A 20000-nucleotide genomic window follows, 5' to 3' on the forward strand; every position below is an offset into this window, starting at 1 on the left:
AAACGTAAGAAATAGTAAATTAGAAAAGATGAAATTTGAGGGATGAAGGAAAACACGAGGAAAACAGCGGATTATGCTTAAAGAAATAATGAATAATAACACAAGAGCAAAGAAATATGTAAGAAAACAATGAAAAAAGTAAGAGGGGAGGCGGTGGCTCAGTGGCTAGTGTGACGGTCCCGCGTTCAGGAGCTTAAGGAGGGACGCGGGTTCGAATCCTGGCCGCCGCACAGCTGAGGTTTTTCAGTCACCGCCGAGTGGCCTAAGACTACCCACATGCTGGCCTGAAGACCACCCATCAACCTGGGCTCTAGATAACCTCTCCAAAGAGAGGCTCAAAGATGAGTTCCGGGGGGCAGCATGAGCCAATGCAAGATGGCGCCACTATAAACACTCGCCTGCGCCAGAACGGGCTGGGCCGACCATCAGGCCCCACCGGGAAGAAGCCTTGGGCCGACCATCAGGCCCCACCGGGAGGAAGCTTACCGGCGCAATAGGCCGCGACGTAAAAAAGAGAGAGAGAGAGAGAGAGAGAGAGAGAGAGAGAGAGAGAGAGAGAGGAAGGAAAAACATTGGCTGAAAATCGAACAGAATATGTATTACAGCAAGAATGGATATTACTGATACAATAGTTTAGAAATGAGAGAGGAGGAGGAGGAGGAGGAGGAGGAGGAGGAGGAGGAGAAGTAGGAGGCTCAGTAGCAGGAAAAAGGGAAAACACTACAGAAGAAGGAGGAGGCAGAGGGAGAAGAAGAAGAAGAAGAAGAAGAAGAAGGAGGAGGAGGAGGAGGAGGAGGAGGAGGAGGAGGAGGAGTAAGATGAATTTGTAGCAATGGAAATGAATCAATCGTGACCATATACTTGTTGGAGGAGAAGGTCATCATAATAAAAAGACAATCAATTAATAACCGTAGTAATAGGAAAATGATGACCAATATAAGTGTTTTAACTTTCTAATATACAAGAGAGAACATAATAATTACATTCTTTATACCTACGTAAGTCACACCTTCAACAAGATAATAGTAATTCTTATAACAGTAATAAAAATAATGATAATAATAATAATAATAATAATAATAATAATAATAATAATAATAATAATAATAATAATGATAATAATAATAATAATAATAATAATAATAATAATAATAATAATAATAATAATAATAATAATAATAATAATAATAATAATAATAATAATAATAATAATAATAATAATAATAATAATAATAATAATGATAATAATAATAATAACAATAATAATACGAGTAGGTTTATGTTCTATGTAATAATAATAACCTTAATAATAATAGTAATAATAATAATAATAATAATGATAATAATAATAATAATAATAATAATAATAATAATAATAATAGTAATGATAATAATAATGATAATAGTAATAACAACAACAACAAAAGTCATCAACAACGGCGGGTGAAAATAACAACCGAAAATATTCTAGTCAACCTAAAAAAAAAAAGAATAGAAATGTGACCCCCGAAAAAATAGAGAAAAGGAGAAAGAAATAAAGTTGATAAAAGAGAGAAAGAAGGATTATGATAAAGGAGAAAACCAGAAGAAATAAGACCCCGATAAAGAGAGAAAAGGAGAAAGAAATAAAGTTAATAAAAAAGAGAAAGAAAGATTATGATAAAGGCGAAAACCAAAGGAAATAAGACCCCGATAAAGAAAACAGGAAAAAGAAAACATTAATAAAAAGGAAAAGAAAAATTATGATATAGGAGGAAAAAGGATTAAATGAGCGTCTGAAAAATTAAACTCATATGGAACAATAGGAAGATAAATAAAGAAATAGTAGTAATAGTAGTAGAAGTAGTAGTAGTAGTAGTAGTAGTAGTAGTAGTAGTAGTAGTAGTAGTAGCAGTAGTGGTAGTAGTAGTGGTGGTAGAACGTTTGACAGTCATTGGAAGGCAAATTTATGTTCGAAAAAGTATTATTGAATGAGAGGGAAGGAGGGAAGAATAAATTGGAGGAGGAGGAGGAGGAGGTACTGGAAGAAGGGAGAGGTATAGAATGACAAAGAAGACGAAACAATAAAAAGGAGGAGGAAGTAGGAGGAATTGGAAGAAGAAGAAGAGGAAGAGGAGGAGGAGAGGACAAGGAGGAAGAGGAGAGGACAAGGAGGATCAGTAACAGGGAAAAAGGAAAACACTACAGAAGAAGAAGGATGAGGAGGAGGAGGAGGAGGAGGAGGAGGAGGAGGAGGAGGGGTAAGAAAACAAAAAAGACAAAAGAAGAAAAGAAGAAAATTGAACAGGAGGAAAAGGAGGATGAGGAGGAGGAGGAGGAGGAAACGAAAAGGAGGAAGGCAAAGATGAACAGGAAGAGGAGGAGGAAGAGGAGGAAGAACTAGAGACACGAAACACTGAAGAAGAAAAAGAGGAAAAGGAGGAGAAACTGAAAAAACAAAAAACAAAAAAAGGAGGAGGAGGAGAAGGAAGGGAAGGACTGGAAGAAGAGGATCAGGAGCATGAGAAGAAGAAAACACTGCAGAAGGAGGAGGAGGAGGAGGAGGAGGAGGAGGAGGAGGAGGAGGAGGAGGAACTAGTTTATCTGGCGGAAGGATATTTTAAGGTTGGGTAGGTGGTGTGAAGGCGTGATCAGGATGACTCTCTCTCTCTCTCTCTCTCTCTCTCTCTCTCTCTCTCTCTCTCATTTTTTCTCTACTGTTCTTTGTTCCTCCTTCATTATTTTTCCTTTTTTCTTTCATTTTCTTTTATTCCTTTTCTTTCTTCACCTCTTTTATTCTCTCTCTCTCTCTCTCTCTCTCTCTCTCTCTCTCTCTCTCTCTCTCTCTCTGTCTCATTTGTGTTTCCTTCTTTTTTTTTTTTTGACGAGTTTTTTCGTTTTCTTTCTCCTTCACATTTTCTTTTTTTTTAGATTCGGGTGTCAGAGAGAGAGAGAGAGAGAGAGAGAGAGAGAGAGAGAGAGAGAGAGAGAGAGAGAGAGTCCCTTGGTGTGTGTGTGTGTGTGTGTGTGTGTGTGTGTGTGTGTGTGTGTGTGTGTGTGTGTGGTTCGTATACTTCTCACATAATATTAATCTCTTCAGTCCTTATTTTATCTCTGTTTGCATTTTATTTCTGTTTATTTTATTTATTTATTTATCTTATTTTAAACGTGAATGAATCAGAAACTTCATATGTGTTTTTCGATAAGAAGGAATCCAGTTGTTTTTTATATATATTTATTTTGTCTACGTTTGTTTTTGTTTTAATTTATCTGTCTGTTCTATTTATTTATCTTGTGTTATTTATTTTTCTTATTTATCTTATTTATTTATAATGTTTTCGTCTGCTTTTTTTTTGCTTCTGTTTCTTTTTTTTTGTCATAAGGAAACATAATGACCGTTTTTTCGTCTTTGTTAAACCCCAAGTTATATTTCATTATTTATGTTTTTTTTTGTTAGTTTATCCTCTTTGAACGTTTGTGTTTGAGTAACGTTTTCCTTTTTTATATTATGAAACGCGAGAATAAACGTTTTTTTCTCTATCTTTAATCACAAGGTATATTTCATTATTTATGTTTTTTTTTGTTAGTTTATCCTCTTTGAACGTTTGTGTTTGAGTAACGTTTTCCTTTTTTATATTATGAAACGCGAGAATAAACGTTTTTTTTCTCGTTTTAATCACAAGGTATATTTCGTTATGTATATGTTTATTTGTTAGTTTATCCTCTACGAACGTTTGTGTCTGAGTAACGTTTGTTTTATATTGTGGAACGCGAGAATAAACGTTTTTTTTCTCTATCTTTAATCACAAGGTATATTTATTTATGCATATGTATTTTTTTTTTGTTAGTTTATCCTGTACGAACGTTTGTGTCTGAGTAACGTTTGTTTTATATTGTGGAACGCGAGAATAAACGTTTTGTTCTCTACCTTTAATCACAAGGTATATTTCGTTATGCATATGTTTTTTTTGTTAGTTTATCCTCTACGAACGTTTGTGGGTGAGTAACGTTTTTCCTTTTTTATATTGCGGAACACGGGAATAAACGTTTTTACTCTATCTTAAATCACAAGATATATTTCGTTATGCATATATTATTTTTTTCGTTTTCTTCCCGCAGCGTTTGTGAACCAATAACGTTTTTACCATTTTTGTATTGTGGAGCGCTACAATAAACGCCTTTTTTCACAGTCACTTGTTATTTTATTACTTTATTTGTGTATTTAATTATCACTCCATCTTCCTATATCATTTGTCAATCAGTAACGCATTTATTATATTTGTTATGAAGGAGCAAAATAAGCGTTTTTTCATATGGTTGAGTCGCTAGTTATTTTATTTCTTTATATATGTGTATGGTTATTTATTAGTTCATCATCTTTTATCGTTTGTCAACCAGTAACGTTTTAATATTTTTTTTTTTGTTATGAAGCGCCAGGATAAACTCTTCCGTTTTTGCACACATTGTTGAGTCGCTAATTATTTTATTTAATACTTGTGTGTTTATTTATTAGTTTATCTTTCCGTTATGATGCGCCAGGATAAACTCTTCTTTTTTTGTACACATTGTTAAGTTGCTAGTTATTTTATTTATTTACTTATGTGTTTATTTATTAGTTCGTCTTTCTTTATAACGTTTGTGAACTCAGTAACGTTTTTTATTATTTTTGTTTTGTTATGAAGCGCAAGGATAAACTCATCTTTTTTTTTGCACACATTGTTGAGTCGCTAGTTATTTTATTTATTTACTTATGTTTATTTATTAGTTCGTCTGCCTATAACGTTTGTGAACTCAGTAACGTTTTTTATTTTTTTTGTTTTGTTTTGAAGCGCAAGGATAAACTCTACTTTTTTTGCCCACATGATAGAGTCGCTAGTTATTTTATTTATTTATTTATGTTTATTTATTAGTTTATCTTTCTTTATCGTTTGTCAACCAGTAACGTTTTTTTTTGTTTTTGTTTTTGTTTTGAAGCGTAAGGATAAACTCTACTTTTTTTGCCCACATGATAGAGTCGCTAGTTATTTTATTTATCTATTTATGTGTTTATTTATTAGTTCGTCTTTCCTTATTGTTTGTGAACCAGTAACGATTTGATTTATTAGTGTTATGAAGCACCAGAATAAACGCATTTTCCACCTGTTTTTTTTCGTTTGTTTTAGTGTATATTATAAGCAAGGTGGCAGAGTAAACGTTTCCCCCACGTTGTTAAATAGCTTTTGACTTGTTTATTTGTATGTTTCCGTATTTTGCTTTTAGTGAGTAATTTTTTTTTTTTTTTTTTTTTTTTTACGTTATGAGGCGAATGAATAAGCGTTTTCCTCCTCATGTAGTGTTGCCAATGTTGTATTTCCTCCGTCCTTCTTTATTCAGTAGTTTAGTTTTTCTTGCCTTATTTTTCGTTTCATTTACTAATTACTATATTTTCCATCTAACGTCTGTGGGTCGGTAATTTTTTTTTTATTTTGTTGTCGGTGGAAGGAATTTTTTTTTTACACTTAAATTGGTAACGTTTCTTTTCTTTCTTTCTTTCTTTCTTTCTTTTTTCTTTCTTTCTTTACTAGTTTATTTTCCATCTAATGTCTGCGGGTCAGTATTTTTTGTCTTTTGTTGTCTGTCGAAGGATTTTTTTTTAAACTTAAATTTGGTAACGTTTTCTTTCTTTCTTTCTTTCTTTCTTTCTTTCTTTCTTTCTTTACTAGTTTATTTTCCATCTAATGTCTGCGGGTCAGTATTTTTTGTCTTTCGTTGTCTGTCGAAGGATTTTTTTTTTAAACTTAAATTTGGCAACGTTATCTTTCTTTCTTTCTTTATTTATTTATTTCTTTATTTACTACTTTATTCTCCCTCTAACGTCTGTGGGTCATTTTTTTTTCTTTTGTCGATGGAAGGATTTTTTTTTTTAACACTTGAATTGGTAACGTTTCCTTTCTTTCTTTCTTTATTTATTTATTTACTAGTTCATTTTCCCTCTAAAGTTTGTGGGTCAGCAACTTATATTTCCTCCTATTATGTCGAGTAGGTCGATTTGATAAGTCCTTTTTCCTTTTCCTTTTTTTTGTGCCCTTGAGCTGTCTCCTTTGTTGTAAAAAAACAGAAAAAAAAAAAACGTCATACGCTGTATTATTCCTTCTCGGTCATTATAATAGCGAACACAACGTAAACACAACAAGGATCTGAACTCCACTTCGTAATACAAATAATTTACGAACCGCTGAACGTTTTTGTGCTCATTACGTTCTTTTGTTTCCTCAGCCATATAATTGCCTCGTTATTATTATTATCATCGTTATTGTTGTGGTTGTTATGGTGGTGGTGGGGGTGGTAAGGCTATTGTGTTATGGTTTGTGCTGTAATGAGTGGCTAAGTATGGTGGGGGTGGTGGTGGTGGTGGCGAGGGTGATGGTGGTGTAATCAATTAAATGTTTGTTGTAATCGTTTCCGTGGTGGTGGTAATTGAGGAACGTTTTCAAGTGGATGGGACTTGCTGGAGTTGATGGAGGAGTTGATGGTGGTTTTGGTAGTGGTAATGAAGGAGATTTAAGTAGGAGAGACTTCATGATGGGACTGGAAATAATAGTAGTAGTAGTAGTAGTAGTAGAAGTAACATTATTATTATTATTATTATTAGTAATGAAGATAGTTTTGAATATAATAATAGTTGTAGCAGTAATAACAACGATAGTAGCAATAGCAGAAGCAGAAATGGTAGTAACAGTAGTAGTAGTAGTAGTAGTAGTAGTAGTAGTAGTAGTAGAAGTAATAGTAGTAGTAGTAGAAGTAATAGTAGTAGTAGTAGTAGGAGTAGTAGAAGTAGTAATGTTGAAGGTAGTTGTAATAATAGTAGTAATGAAAATAGTTTTGAATAGTAGCAGTAATAACAACGATAGTAGCAATAGCAATAGCAGAAATGGTAGTAACAGTAGTAGTAGTAGTAGTAGTAGCAATAGTAGTGGTGGTGGTGGTTGTGGGTGTGGTGGTGGTGGTGGGCGTGGTGTTGTTGTTGGTGGTAGTGGGTGTGTTGTTGTTGTTGTTGTTGGTGGTGGTGGTAGTAGCAAAAGTAGTGGGCGTGGTGGTGGTGGTGGTGGTGGTGGTAGTGGTGGTGGTGGTGGTGGTGGTGGTGGTCTGGTTAACTCAGGCAATTGGTCGGCAAGAGTCGTTTCGTACACTCTCTACACCTTAATTAGTGGTGCAGGTACTTGTGTCTAATGAAGAGGGAGAGGCGAAGAGAGGCAGACCTGATTGGTAAGGGGGAGAGGCAGACAGGTGAAGAGGGGAGAAGAGAGAGGGAGATTCTGATTGGTAAGGGGGAGAAGGTACACAGGTGAAGGTGGGAAAGGTAAGAGGAGAGGAGAGGGAGGCGTGATTGGTACAGGAGGAAAGAGGAGGGAGAGAAGAAGAGGGGGGCTGATTGGTAAGGGGGAGAAGGAAGACAGGTGATGATGGGAAAGGGAAGAGGAGATTGGTAAGGGAGGAAAGGTAGACAGGTGATTTGGGGGGGTAGGGTAAGAGAGTTCAATGAAGGGAAGGGGATGGGACGGGTGGGGAAGGGAGATAAGTGAAGGGGAGTCAAGAGGAAGGCAATGAAGATGGGTAAAGAGGAAGGAAGGGAGATAGGCGATAGTAGAAAGAGAAAGGGGAGAAGGAAGATGAAAGATTGTGGGGGAGGGTAGAAGAGAGGAAGGAAGGAAGAAGGGTAACAGGTGTAGAAGGAAGGGGAGGAAGGGGAACACAGGGAAGGGCAAGCAGGTGGAAAGAAGAAGGGAGGTAGTGGGTGTAGATGGAATGAAGGGAGCGAAGGGTGTTGGTGAGGGATGGGAAGTGTAAAGGGTGAGGAAGTATAAAATGAAGGGATGTTGGTGTTAGTATTAGTGTTGGTATTAGTGTTGGTATTTGTATTGGTGTTGGTATTTGTATTGGTGTTGGTATTGGTGTTGGTGTTGATATTGGTGTTGGTATTGGTGATGGGAGGAGATTGAGGTTTGAAGAGTGAGAGCGGATAGGATGAAGGGAGGATTTAGTGGGATTGGATGATATTTGAAGGATGAGGGTGAGGGAGTATTGGATGAAAAGCGAAGATGGAGGGAATGGGCGAGAGGTGAAGGGTGAGATGATAGTATAGTGTGAAGGGTGAAGGGTGAGGGGGTATAGTGTGAAGGGTGAGAGGTGAGAGGTAAGGTGCAGGTATCAGTATTACTATTGGTGTTGGTATCACTATGGGTAGGTGTCTTGTGGGGCATTAGGATTGGTGTTGGACTGGTTTTGGTATTAGTATTAGTATTGGTGTTGGTATTGGTGTTGGTATGCCCTGACGTGTTTGAGCTGGGTGGTGGTGGTATTGGTGTTGGTATTTGTATTGGTGTTGGTATTGGTATTAGTATTGGTGTTGGTATTGGTGTTGGCATTAGTATTGGTGTTGGTATTGGTTTTGGTTTTGGTATTAGTGTTGGTATTGGTGTTGGTATTAATATTGGTGTTGGTATTGGTGTTGGCATTAGTATTGGTGTTGGTATTGGTTTTGGTATTAGTATTAGTATTGGTGTTGGTATTGGTGTTGGTATTAGTATTGGTGTTGGTATTGGTTTTGGTATTAGTGTTGGTATTGGTGTTGGTTTTAGTATTGGTGTTGGTATTGGTTTTGGTATTAGTATTGGTATTGGTGTTGGTATTGGTGTTGGAGTTGGTATTGGTGTTGGTATTGGTGTTGGTATTGGTGTTGGTATTGATGGTGTTGGTATTGGTATTGGTATTGGTGTTGGTATTGGTGTTGGTATTGATGGTGTTGGTATTGGTATTGGTGTTGGTGTTGGTATTGGTGTTAGTATTGGTATTAGTATTGGTGTTGGTATTGGTGTTGGTATTGATGGTGTTGGTACTTGTGCTTGTGTTAGTGTTGATGATGCTGTTGGTGTTGTTGTCAGTCCGCGTCCCGCCTCTTGAAGAACCTGACGGCGTTGAGACACGCGGTGATCTTGTGCACCACCTCCTCCTGCATCAGATTGAAGCACATGGACAGCAGCGCCAGGCCGAACATAAGGTAGATGGAGCAGTAGATGAAGCTGGTGTCCTTGGTGCCGTCGTCGTCGGGCGTGTAGGACAGCCCCGGCACGTAGTCCCCGAAGCCGATGGTGGTGAGGGAGATAAAGCAGAAGTAGAAGGCGGTGAGGGAGTCCCACTCCTCGTACTTCTCAAAGAGCAGCGTGCCGCCGTACAGCAGCGCCACCATGATGACCAGCGACACCGTGATGGGGATGTTGACGTTACTCGCATCCTGGCGTTCTTCGTTCCCGCCGCCATCACCTTCACCACCACTCCAACTGGCCGTGTCTATAGAGGTCACGTCCTCGCCAGGATACCCCCCCTGTCCCCCGGCCGGTCCCACGGGCGCCCTGAGTGTGGCCTCCGCGCTGCGCCAGGCCACGGACGGGTCGCAGCGCGGGGCGGGGCGGCGGCAGATGCACACCTTGGAGTAGGTCCACTTGAGGCTCTTGGCCAGGATGTCGCCCATGTTGGCCATGTAGAGGAGGAACACCGGCATGCCGAACATGGTGTACACGATGGTCATCACCTTGCCCATCTGCGTCTCCGGGGAGATGTGCCCGTACCCTGGGGGAGAAAGGGGGGGCATAAGGAACTGACCAGGGGCAGACATTGGCGGGGGAACATCGTATCACCCTGGGGGAAGTCATTTGGGGGCGCGTTAGTGTGTGACATACTGTAGGGAGGGGATGTGTTCGTACCCTGGGGGAGAAAGGGGGGGCATAAGCAACTGACCAGGGGAAGACGTCGGCGGGGGAACATCGTATCACCCTGGGGGAAGACGTTGTGGGGCGCGTTAGTGTGTGATATACTGTAGGGGGGGATGTGCCCGTACCCTGGGGGAGAAAGGGGGGGGGCATAAGCAACTGACCAGGGGCACACGTAGGCGGGGAACATTGTATCACCCTGGGGGAAGACGTTGGGGGGCGCGTTAGTGTGTGACATACTGTAAGGGGGATGTGCCCGTACCCTGGGGGAGAAAGGGGGGCGTTAGTGGTTGACCAGGGGAAGACGTAGGCGGGGGAACATCGTATCACCCTGGGGGAAGACGTTGGGGGCGCGTTAGTGTGTGACATACTGTAGGGAGGGGATGTGCTTGTACCCTGGGGGAGAAAGGGGGCGTTAGTGGTTGACCAGGGGAGGACGTGGAGGGGGGAGAACATCATATCACCCAACAACCACCTCATTATTCTCCGTTCACGATAACCTGACGAACAAGCCACGCCCCTTAGCACACAAGCTCCACCCCTTACTACACAAGCTCCGCCCCTTACCACTCTAAGTATATATATCATAGTGTACAATCAAGTCCTTCCAACTGAGGCTGTGTGTGATTGCTGGATGCTATGGAAAGGTTAAATCTGGCTGGTGGATGCTGGGAAAGGTTAAATCTGATTGGTGGATGCTGGGAAGGGTTGAATCTGATTGGTGGATGCTGGGAAGGGTTGAATCTGATTGGTGGATGCTGGGAAGGGTTGAATCTGATTGGTGGATGCTGGGAAAGGTTAAATCTGATTGGTGGATGCTGGGAAGGGTTGAATCTGATTGGTGGATGCTGGGAAGGGTTGAATCTGATTAGTGGATGCTGGGGAAGGCTTAATCTGGCTTGTGGATGCTGGGGAAGGTTACATCTAATTGGTGGATGCTAGAGAAGGTCAAATCGGTGTGGATAACGATGGGGAAGGTTGTATCCACCCCACCACTCCACTCTCCACCCAGCCTGCCCTCCACATTAACACAACACACACGCCTCTCAGGAAATACAAGTTTTATACACACGCAAGTTTGTTTTTCAGGTTCATTTGCAGGAATACTTGGAGAGGAAGAGCTAAAAATAACGTGTTCAATTTTTGTTTGTTTGCAGTACAGATGGCGAGAGAGAGAGAGAGAGAGAGAGAGAGAGAGAGAGAGAGAGAGAGAGAGAGAGAGAGAGAGAGAGAGAGAGAGAGGAAAAAAAAATGGAAGAGGGATGGAAATGTTGATGCTCTTGACTCGTCCACTGAATAAGGTAAGAGAGAAGTAGATTAATAGGTAGATAGGTAGATAGGTAAATAGATAGATAGATAGATAGTTAGAGAATGATTATAATAGTACGTAGCAATGCAATTTTCAGTATGTATCAATATATGTATGTATGTATGTATGTTTGTATGAGTGTCTATGTACGTAAGATAGGTATGTATGTATGTATGGATTGATGTCTGTGTGTGTGTGTGTGTGTGTGTGTGTGTGTGTGTGTGTGTGTGTGTTTATGTATGTATGAAATGGATGGTCAGATGTCTGCTTGTGTGTTTGTATGTATATGTATGTGTGGGTCTGTCTATATGAAGAAATAAAAATCATGTTTCAGTCCTGTATGAAAAAAATATATAAACACAACGAAGCATAATGAAAAATCTTGCCCCAGCTCCATTAGTCGCAACGGCTCGTGGTCCAAAAAGTATCGACCCCTTCCACATGTTTTCGTTCACAGTAATGACATGACTTTTTGTTCCGACTGTACACCAACTTGAGAGAGAGAGAGAGAGAGAGAGAGAGAGAGAGAGAGAGAGAGAGAGAGAGAGAGAGAGAGAGAGAGAGAGAGAGAGAGAGAGAGAGACACACACACACACACACACACACACACACACACACACACACACACACACACACACACACACACACAGAGGGAATGCTTTACTAAATGAAATCACGCCCGTCTGAATTATACAAAAGTTTACAAATAAAATACATGCTAAAAAAAAGTTATGAAATACTAAACATTTCTAGACTAACTCGATCCTGTAAACACACACACACACACACACACACACACACACACACACACACACACACACACACACACACACACATAAACGCACATAACCTCTCCCCCCCCCCCCCACAACCCCCTACAAAACTCTACACAACCCCCCACAACTTCCCCCCTTCTCCTACCTTACCCCTCTCCCCCTACACATAACTCCCCCACACACTCCCCTCCTTCCCGCTCTCTCCCCACAAACAGCCCCCTCCCCCTTCCCCCAACCAACCCCCCTTCCCCTCCCTCTCCCCTCCCCTCACCTGATAGCTACTGTACATAATATTCGCCTCATTCCCGGCACATCAGCTGAACGCGCCTCGTCATGAATAATGAAAGCAGCCCCGCACACAACAGGCACAGACCAACACGTCGCTAATTGCCGGATTATGTGACGCCGCTGACTTTATTAAGGGGGGCTAATTTGGCTTAATATGATGGGGGATTATTAGTGTTGTTATTAGGTGAAAAATCGAGATATGGAAAAAGGGAGTTATTTGAAAGTACAGACACATGTTATCACCCTTTTTTTTTTTTTACTGGAGAGAACGGTGAAAAAAAAGTTGTTATTTGAAAGTACATAGACACATTATTATTTTTTTTCAACTTTGAGATTAATAGCAAAAAAAAAAGGGGGAGGGGAGTTATTTGAGAGAACTATTTACACACTTTCACTTTTGTTAATTACATGAGAGGTGAAAAAAGGGTCGGCTATTTGAAAGTACACATATTAGACTAGAAATACATACATATATAGACCCATACATACATACATACATACACACATACATATTTAAGGGGGTACTTTGGCTTAATTTGATGCTATATTATTACTCTTTTTATTAGGTGACAGATCGACAGGTTAAAAAAAAAGTTAAATCAGTTGAAAGGACATATACACGTTATTAGTATGGGGGTACTTTGGCTTGATTTGATGGTACATTATTACTCTTTATTGCGTGTTTTTTTTATTTACGTGAAAGATCGAGAGGTTAAAAAATTTAAGCATTATTTGAAAGTACATATACACAATTTTTTTTACTTTTTTTTATTTACGTGAAAGATCGAGAGGTGGAAAAATTAAGCATTATTTGAAAGTACATATACACAATTTTTACTTTTTTTTTTTACTTGCAAGATCGAGAGGTGGAAAAATTAAAGCATTATTTGAAAGTACATATACACATTTTTTTTTAACTTTTTTTTATTTATGTGAAAGATCGAGAGTTGGAAAAATTTAAGCATTATTTGAAAGTACATATACACATTTTTTTTTACTTTTTTTATTTACGTGGAAGATCGAGAGTTGGAAAAATTTAAGCATTATTTGAAAGTACATATACACAATTTTTTTTACTTTTTTTATTTACGTGGAAGATCGAGAGGTGGACAAATTTAAGCATTATTTGAAAGTACATATACACAATTTTTTTTACTTTTTTTTATTTACGTGAAAGATCGAGAGGGGAAAAATTAAGCATTATTTGAAAATACATATAGATAATTTTTTACTTTTTTTTTTTACTTGCAAGATCGAGAGTTGGAAAAATTAAGCATGATTTGAAAATACATATAGATAATTTTTTACTTTTTTTTTTTACTTGCAAGATCGACAGTTGGAAAAATTAAGCATTATTTGAAAGTACATAACACATTTTTTTAACTTTTTTTTTTACTTGCAAGATCGAGAGTTGGAAAAATTAAGCATTATTTGAAAGTACATATACACAATTTTTTTACTTTTTTTTTTTACTTGCAAGATCGACAGTTGGAAAAATTAAGCATTATTTGAAAGTACATAACACATTTTTTTTAACTTTTTTTTTTACTTGCAAGATCGAGAAGGGGAAAAATTAAGCATTATTTGAAAGTACATATACACATTTGATTTTAATTTGTTTTTACTTGCAAGATCGAGAGGTGGAAAAATTAAGCATTATTTAAAAGTACATATACACATTTTTTAAACTTTTTTTTTACTTGCAAGATCGAGAGGTGGAAAAATTTAGCATGATTTGAAAGTACATATACAAAAAAATTTACTTATATTTTTTACTTGCAAGATCGAGAGGAAAAAAAAATGGTTAGTATTATTTGAAAGTATTATTATTATTACTTTTTTTTACATACCTGAAAGAGAAAAGTGAAAAAAAAGTTATATATGAAAGTACACACACAGTTGACTAGAAACACATACACACACACACACACACACACACACACACACACACACACACACACACACACACACACACACACACACACACAAAGACACACAGAGACATACAGACAGAGAGACAGGCACATACATACATACATACATACATACACACAAACACCTGGCTTTAATGTGTACGTAATGTGCTTGTTTGATATAATAGGAACTAGTGTTTGTTTGTTTTTTTACCTTTACTGTTACATGTCTGTTTTTTTATGAGTGAGTTCAGTGTATTTCTTTATTTATTTTGGACTTTTGAGTTTTTGCTTATTTTTTGTTTGTATTTTAAGCTGTCTGGTTTTAATGCGTGGCAGATTTATTTATCTTTTATTATTTTTATTTACTCTTTTTTTTTTTGTAATAGATGAGGATTTTGTAGAAGTGTTGGAAAGGGAGGAAAAAATTAGTAGGAAGGAAGGAGGGAAAATAGGATAAGAAGAAAGAAGGAAAGGAGGGAATGAAGAAGAAGGAATGGAAGAAGGAAAGGGGGTAATGAACAACGACAGAAGGGAGATGGAGAAGGAAGAGGAGGGAAAAGTAGGAGGAAAGAAAGAGGATGGGAGGTAGAAATAAAAAGAAAAGAAGAAAAGGAGGAGAAGAAAAGGGAAGGAAAGAAAGTAATGAGAAAGGACAGGAGGGAGATTGAGGAGGAAGAGGGGAGAGAAGAAGAAAGGAGGGGGAGGAAGACAGGAGGAAAGGAGGGAGAGAGGAAGGGAAAGGAGGAAAAGAAGGAAAGGAAGGAAGGAAAGAAAAGGGAAGTATGAGGAGAGAGAGAGAGAGAGAGAGAGAGAGACCGCGTACTAATGTTATCTCGTTCATATTTACTCAGACGCAGCAAATATAGCCGGCCATTAAATTATCTTCCTTATATATAATAGAAAAAAAAATGCTATCCTCCCTTTATTTATTTCTCCCTTTTATTCCCGTTCCTCCATTCCCCTTGTTCGTATGTGACATTGTTTTCCTTATATCTTATCTCTTCATTTTCTTTATCTTTTTCTTTTTTGCTATTTTCCTTTTTTTTGTTTTGTTTTCTCGGTAAATGTTTTGTTTGGGTGATTTATCTTTTCTTTTTTCTTTTTCTCTTCTTTTCTTCTCTTTTCTTCTTCTTTTTCTTCTTTTTCTCCTCTTTCTTCTCTCGTCCTTCCTTTCCCCTCATCTTTCTCTCCCTTCTCCCCTTTCTTTCCTCCCTTCTCCTCACCATTCTCTTCTCATTTCTCCTCCTCCTCCTCCTCCTCCTCCTTCTTCTTCTTCTTCTTCTTCTTCTTCTTCTTCTTCTTCTTCTTCTTCTTCTCCTCCTCTCCCTCCTCCTCCTCCTTGTCCATTTCCATTAGTCCTCATCAGCACTCTCCTTCTCCTCCGCCTCTTCCTTCTCTTCTTCTTCCTCCTCCTCCTCCTCTTCCTCTTCCTCCTCCTCCCTGTCATTGCTCATTACTTCCTCTCCTCCTTTCCTTCCTTCCTCCTCTTCTCTCTTCCTTCCTTATAATATCTTCCTCCTCCTCCTTCATTAGTTTCATTTCCTCCTCCTTCTCCTCCTCCTCCTCCTCCTCTTCCTAACATTCTCTTTATGCCATTCTTTCCTTCTCTTCCCCTTCTTCCTCTTCCTCCTCCTCTTCCTCTTTATTTTCCTTCTTTAATTACATTCTCTTCTATTTCATTTCCTCCACCTCCTTTCCTTTCCTTTTCTTCATCTCTCTCTAAGACCAGCCATACCTCCTCCTCCTCCTCCTCATCCTCCTCCTCCTCCTCCTCCTCCTCCTCCTCCTCCTCCTCCTCCTCCAGAACATAAATTCCCAGATAAGACCAAGGCTCCTAAGATTTTTGTTCTTGATAGAATTGAATAGTCCTCAACCAACACCTCCTTCCAGCCCAATCCCTTCCCCTTCCCCTTCTCTTCCCCTTCTCTTTCCTCCCCTTTCCTCTCCTCTCCTCTCCCTTCTCTTCCCCTTCCCTCCGCTTCCCTCCCCTTCCTTTTCCTTCCCTCCTCTTCATTCCCTATTCTTTCCCCTCCTTCCCTTCTCCCCTTTACCATTTCCTCTGCTTCCCTTTCGTTTCCCTTTCCTCCCCTCCTATTCCTCCCCTTTCCTTTCCCCTTTCCCCTTTCTCCTCCCCTTCCTTTTCCTTCCTTTCCTATTCTTTCCTTTTCTCCTTCTCCTTCTCTCCTTCTTTCCTTCTCCCCTTTATCCTTCCCCTCCTCTCCCCTCCCTTCCCCCTTCTTGCCCCTCCCTTTCTATCCTTTCCAATCCATTTTCTCTCCCCCTTCTTTCCAATCCATCTTCCTTCCCCTTTCTTCCTTTTTCTCTCATTCTTCTTTTCTCTCTTTCCCTCTCTTTCATTCCTTTCCCTTCTTCTTTCCTCCTCTTCCCTTTTCTTCCTCTTCCTCTCCGTTATTTTACTCCATTCTTCCTCTTCTCTCTCTCCCCTATCTCTCCCTCCTTCCCTTCCTTCCCTTCCCCCTTCTTTCCTTTCCTCCTTCCCATCCCTTCCTCCCCTTCTTTCCTTTTCCCTTCCCTTCCTCTCCGTTCCCCTTTCTCTCCTTCACCTTCCCTTCCCTTCTCCCTTCACTTTCCTTCCCTCTTTCCTCCTCCTCTCCCTCTCCTTCCTTCCTGCTTCCCTTTATCCTCCCGTCTCTCCTTCCTTCCTTCCTTCTCTCCGTTGCTCTTCCTCTCTTCTCCGTTTTCTCTCCCTTCTCCTTCCCTACGGTTTTCTTCTTCCCTTTCAATCCCTCCCTTTCCCTGTATTTCCCCTTCCTTTCTCTCCCTTTCTACTCTTTCTCTTCCCTTTTTCCTCCCCTTCTTCATCCTCCTCCCTTCCCTTTTCTTAATCCCTCTTTCTTTCCTCTCCCTTCCCTTCTTTTCCTCTTACTTTCTCCCTTCCCTATTTTTATCTCCCTTTTCTCTCTCCCTTTCTCTCCCTTTTTATGTTTTTCCTTCCGATCATATAGCTTGTTACCTCCTCCTCCTCCTCCTCCTTCTCCTCCTCCTCCTCCTCCTCCTCCTCCTCCTCCTCCTCCTCCTCCGTGCAGCGTAAGGGAAAAAGAAAGTGGGGAGGAGGGGGGAGGAGGGAGATAAGGGAGGATAAAGGGAGAGGCCGTTTAAGGGAGAATAATACTAGTGTGTCATTCTTATCGTCTCCCTTTGTGTCTTTGTTAGTGTTATTGTTGTTGTCGTTTTCTCCCTTTTAACCTCCCTTTTTTTCTCCCTTTTTTATCGTTTTTTTTTAATTCTCCCTTTTTCGCTCTTGTCTGTTTCCATTTTCCTCTTAGTGTCCTCTTTTCCTCCTTCTCTTCTTGTCCTCCTTTCCTCTTCCTCTTATTGTTCTCCTTTTCCTCTTCCTGTTATTGTCCCTCTTTCCTCTTCCTTTATTGTCCTCTTTTCCTCTTCCTCTTATTGTCCTCTTTGTGCCTTTCTTTCCTCCTCCTCTTCCTCCTCCTCTTCCTCTTCCTCCTCCTTCTTCTTCTTTTTCTTCTTTAATTACATCCTCTTCTATTTAGTTTCCTCCATTTTCTTTCCTTTCCTTTCCTTTCCTTCATCTCTCTAAGACCAGCCATACCTCCTCTTCCTCCTCCTCCTCCCCCTCCTCCTCCTCCTCCTCCTCCACTTCTCTTTTCTTTTTCCTTTTCCATTCTGATAGTTTTCGATTTTTTCTTTTTTTTCTCTTCCTCTTCCTCTTCGTAGTGTCTTCCCTCTTCTCCTCTTCCTCTTCATCCTCTTCTCTCTGTTTCCCATTTCTTCCTTTTTTTCCTTCTTTTATTTCTCATTCTCTTCCTTTTATCCTATTTTCTCTACCTCTTCCTTCTTCCTCTTCTTTGTCTCCCTTTCCAATCTTATGACGTCTTCTTTCCTCTTCCTCTTCATCGTTGTTTTCTCTTCCTTTCTTCTTTCCTTCCTCTTCTTCCTCTTCTTCCCTGTCCCTTCCAATGTTTCCCCTTTCTTCCTTTCTCTAACTTCTTTCCTCCTCTTCATCTTTATATTTTCTCCTCCTTTTTCTTTCCCTTCTCTTTTTTTCTCATTCTTTTCCTCTTCCTATTTTCTCTCCCTCTTCTTTCTTCCTCTTCTTTTTCTCCCTTTCGAATCTATTGACGTCTTTTTTTCTTTTTTCAACTTCTTTCCTCTTCCTCTTCGTTTTTGTTTTCTCTCCCTTTCTTCTTCCCTTCCTCTTCTTCCCTCCAATGTCTCCTCTTTCTTCCTTTTTCTAATTTCTTCCCTCCTCTTCATCTTTATATTTTCTCCTCTTTTATTTTCCTTCTCTTTCTCTTTTCTTATTCTCTTCTCTCCTTCTTTCTCCCCTTTTTCTTCTCTTCCCATCTTCTCATTTCTTCCCTTGTCTTCACTTCACCATCTTCTTTTTCAATTTTCCTCATTTTTCCTTCCCTCTTTTCCCTCTCCTCCCTCTTTTTATCTCCCCTTTCATCTTCCTCTAACTCCTTCCCTTTTTCTTAGTCTCCCCTCTTTTATTCTCCCCTCTCCCTTTTCTTTTTTTATCCTCCCTTTTTCTTCTAGTACTTTATCAACGATGGTCAAAGTTGATGGGGCGAGAAGATGAGGGGAAGATGGGAGAGGAGGAGGAGGAGGAGGAGGAGGAGGAGGAGGAGGAGGAGGAGGAGGGAGGGAGAAAAGAAGCGGTGTACGTGTCGGTGTGTGTGTGTGTGTGTGTGTGTGTGTGTGTGTGTGTGCGTGTGTGTGTGATAGGATTGATGTGGATTATTTTTTATGGGGGGCAGAGAGGCCGAAGTACAATAGGAAGAAGGAGGAGGAGGAGGAGGAGGAGGAGGAGGAGGAGGAGGAGGAGGAGGAGGAATATTATTGAGGAGAATTGGTAGGGAGGGAAGAGGGAGGAGAATTTGATAGGTATGATTGGGGGAAGTGGAAGAGGAGGAGGAGGAGGAGGAGGAGGAGGTGTGTTATACTCGTGGGAAGGAAGGAAAGAAGAAAAGCATAAGATGTAGAAAAGAAGATGAAAGGAAAACCAAAAAAAAAGGAAGAAGTAAAAAAAAGAAGAAATTTAGGAAGAGAGAAGAAAAGACGAGGAAAAGGAAGGAAAGAAAAGAGCACAAGAAAAAAAAAGAGTTAAGAAAGGGAGGAGGAGGAGGAGGAAGGAAGGGAAGAGAAGAGAAAGTAGAAGAGGAGGGAGGGAGGGTAGGAAAGGAGAGGAAGGAAGGGAGTGAGGAAGAAGGTCAAAAAGAAAAGGGAGAGGGGAAGGAGAAGATGAATAGAGGGGAGGAGGTAGTGGAGGAGAGAAGAGGGAAGGGAGGGAGGGGGAAGGAAAGGGAAGGGAGAAAGTGTTGAAACAATTTAAGGGAGAAGGAGAAAAGAGAAGAAGAGGGGAAAGGAAGGAAGAAGAGGAAGGAAGAGGAAGAAGAGGAAGGAAGAAAGCAGCGAAAGACGAAAGAGAAGGGAGGAGAAGAGGGGAGAGGAGGAGGGGGGGAAGGGGAAGGGAAAGGAAGGGGAAGATTGGAGAGGAGGGAAGGGGAAGGAAAAGAAGGTAAGAGGAGGAAGGGAGGAGGAAGGAGAGGAGGAAAGGCAGTAGGGGAGGGGAGGAGGAGGTGGAAGAGGGGAGAGGCGGGGAGGAGAGGAGAGGGGAAGATATGGGATGACTAGAAGGTAAGAGAGAGTGGGGAGGGGAAAGTAAGGGAAGGAAAAGAGAAGATGGGGAAGGAAGGGGAAGGGACGAAGGAGGAGGAGGAGGAGGAAGGGGAGAAAAAGAAGGGAGAGGGGAGAGGAAAGTAGAAGAGAGAAGGGAAAGATGGAGGAGGAAGAAAGGAAAGGGAAGGTAAGGGAAGGAAAAAGGGAGATGGGGAAGGAAGGGGAAGGGAAGAAGGAGGAGGAGGAGGAAGGGGAGAAAAAGAAGGGAGAGGGGAGAGGAAAGTAAAAGAGAAAAGGGAAAGATATAGGAGGAAGAAAGGAAAGGGGAAGGAAAGGGAAGGAAAAGGGAAGATGGGGAGAAGAGAAAAGGGGAAGATAA

The 20000-nt window shown here is 40.3% G+C and overlaps 1 protein-coding gene and 1 long non-coding RNA gene across 5 annotated transcripts in view; both read right to left on the reverse strand.

The window, feature by feature from the left end:
- Nucleotides 1-4503: 4503 nt before the first annotated feature.
- On the reverse strand, nucleotides 4504-8163 carry LOC126982308 (uncharacterized). The gene is made up of 2 exons (XR_007735045.1): nucleotides 5632-8163; nucleotides 4504-5499 (listed from the first exon to the last, which is right to left on the reverse strand). It is a non-coding gene; the product is annotated as an uncharacterized LOC126982308 (long non-coding RNA).
- Nucleotides 8164-8513: 350 nt separating this feature from the next.
- LOC126982309 (potassium channel subfamily K member 18-like) overlaps nucleotides 8514-20000 on the reverse strand; it is a 22879-nt gene continuing 11392 nt past the window's right edge. For all 4 annotated transcript variants that reach the window (XM_050834306.1, XM_050834307.1, XM_050834308.1 and 1 more), the window contains exon 3: nucleotides 8514-9585. In XM_050834306.1, coding sequence (XP_050690263.1) covers nucleotides 8897-9585 — 689 coding nt within the window. In that variant the 3' untranslated portion in view covers nucleotides 8514-8896. The remainder of the gene's footprint in view (nucleotides 9586-20000) is intronic.

The sequence above is a fragment of the Eriocheir sinensis genome, chromosome 50, assembly GCF_024679095.1.
Source record: "Eriocheir sinensis breed Jianghai 21 chromosome 50, ASM2467909v1, whole genome shotgun sequence".
NCBI classification, from domain to species: Eukaryota; Metazoa; Arthropoda; class Malacostraca; order Decapoda; family Varunidae; genus Eriocheir; species Eriocheir sinensis.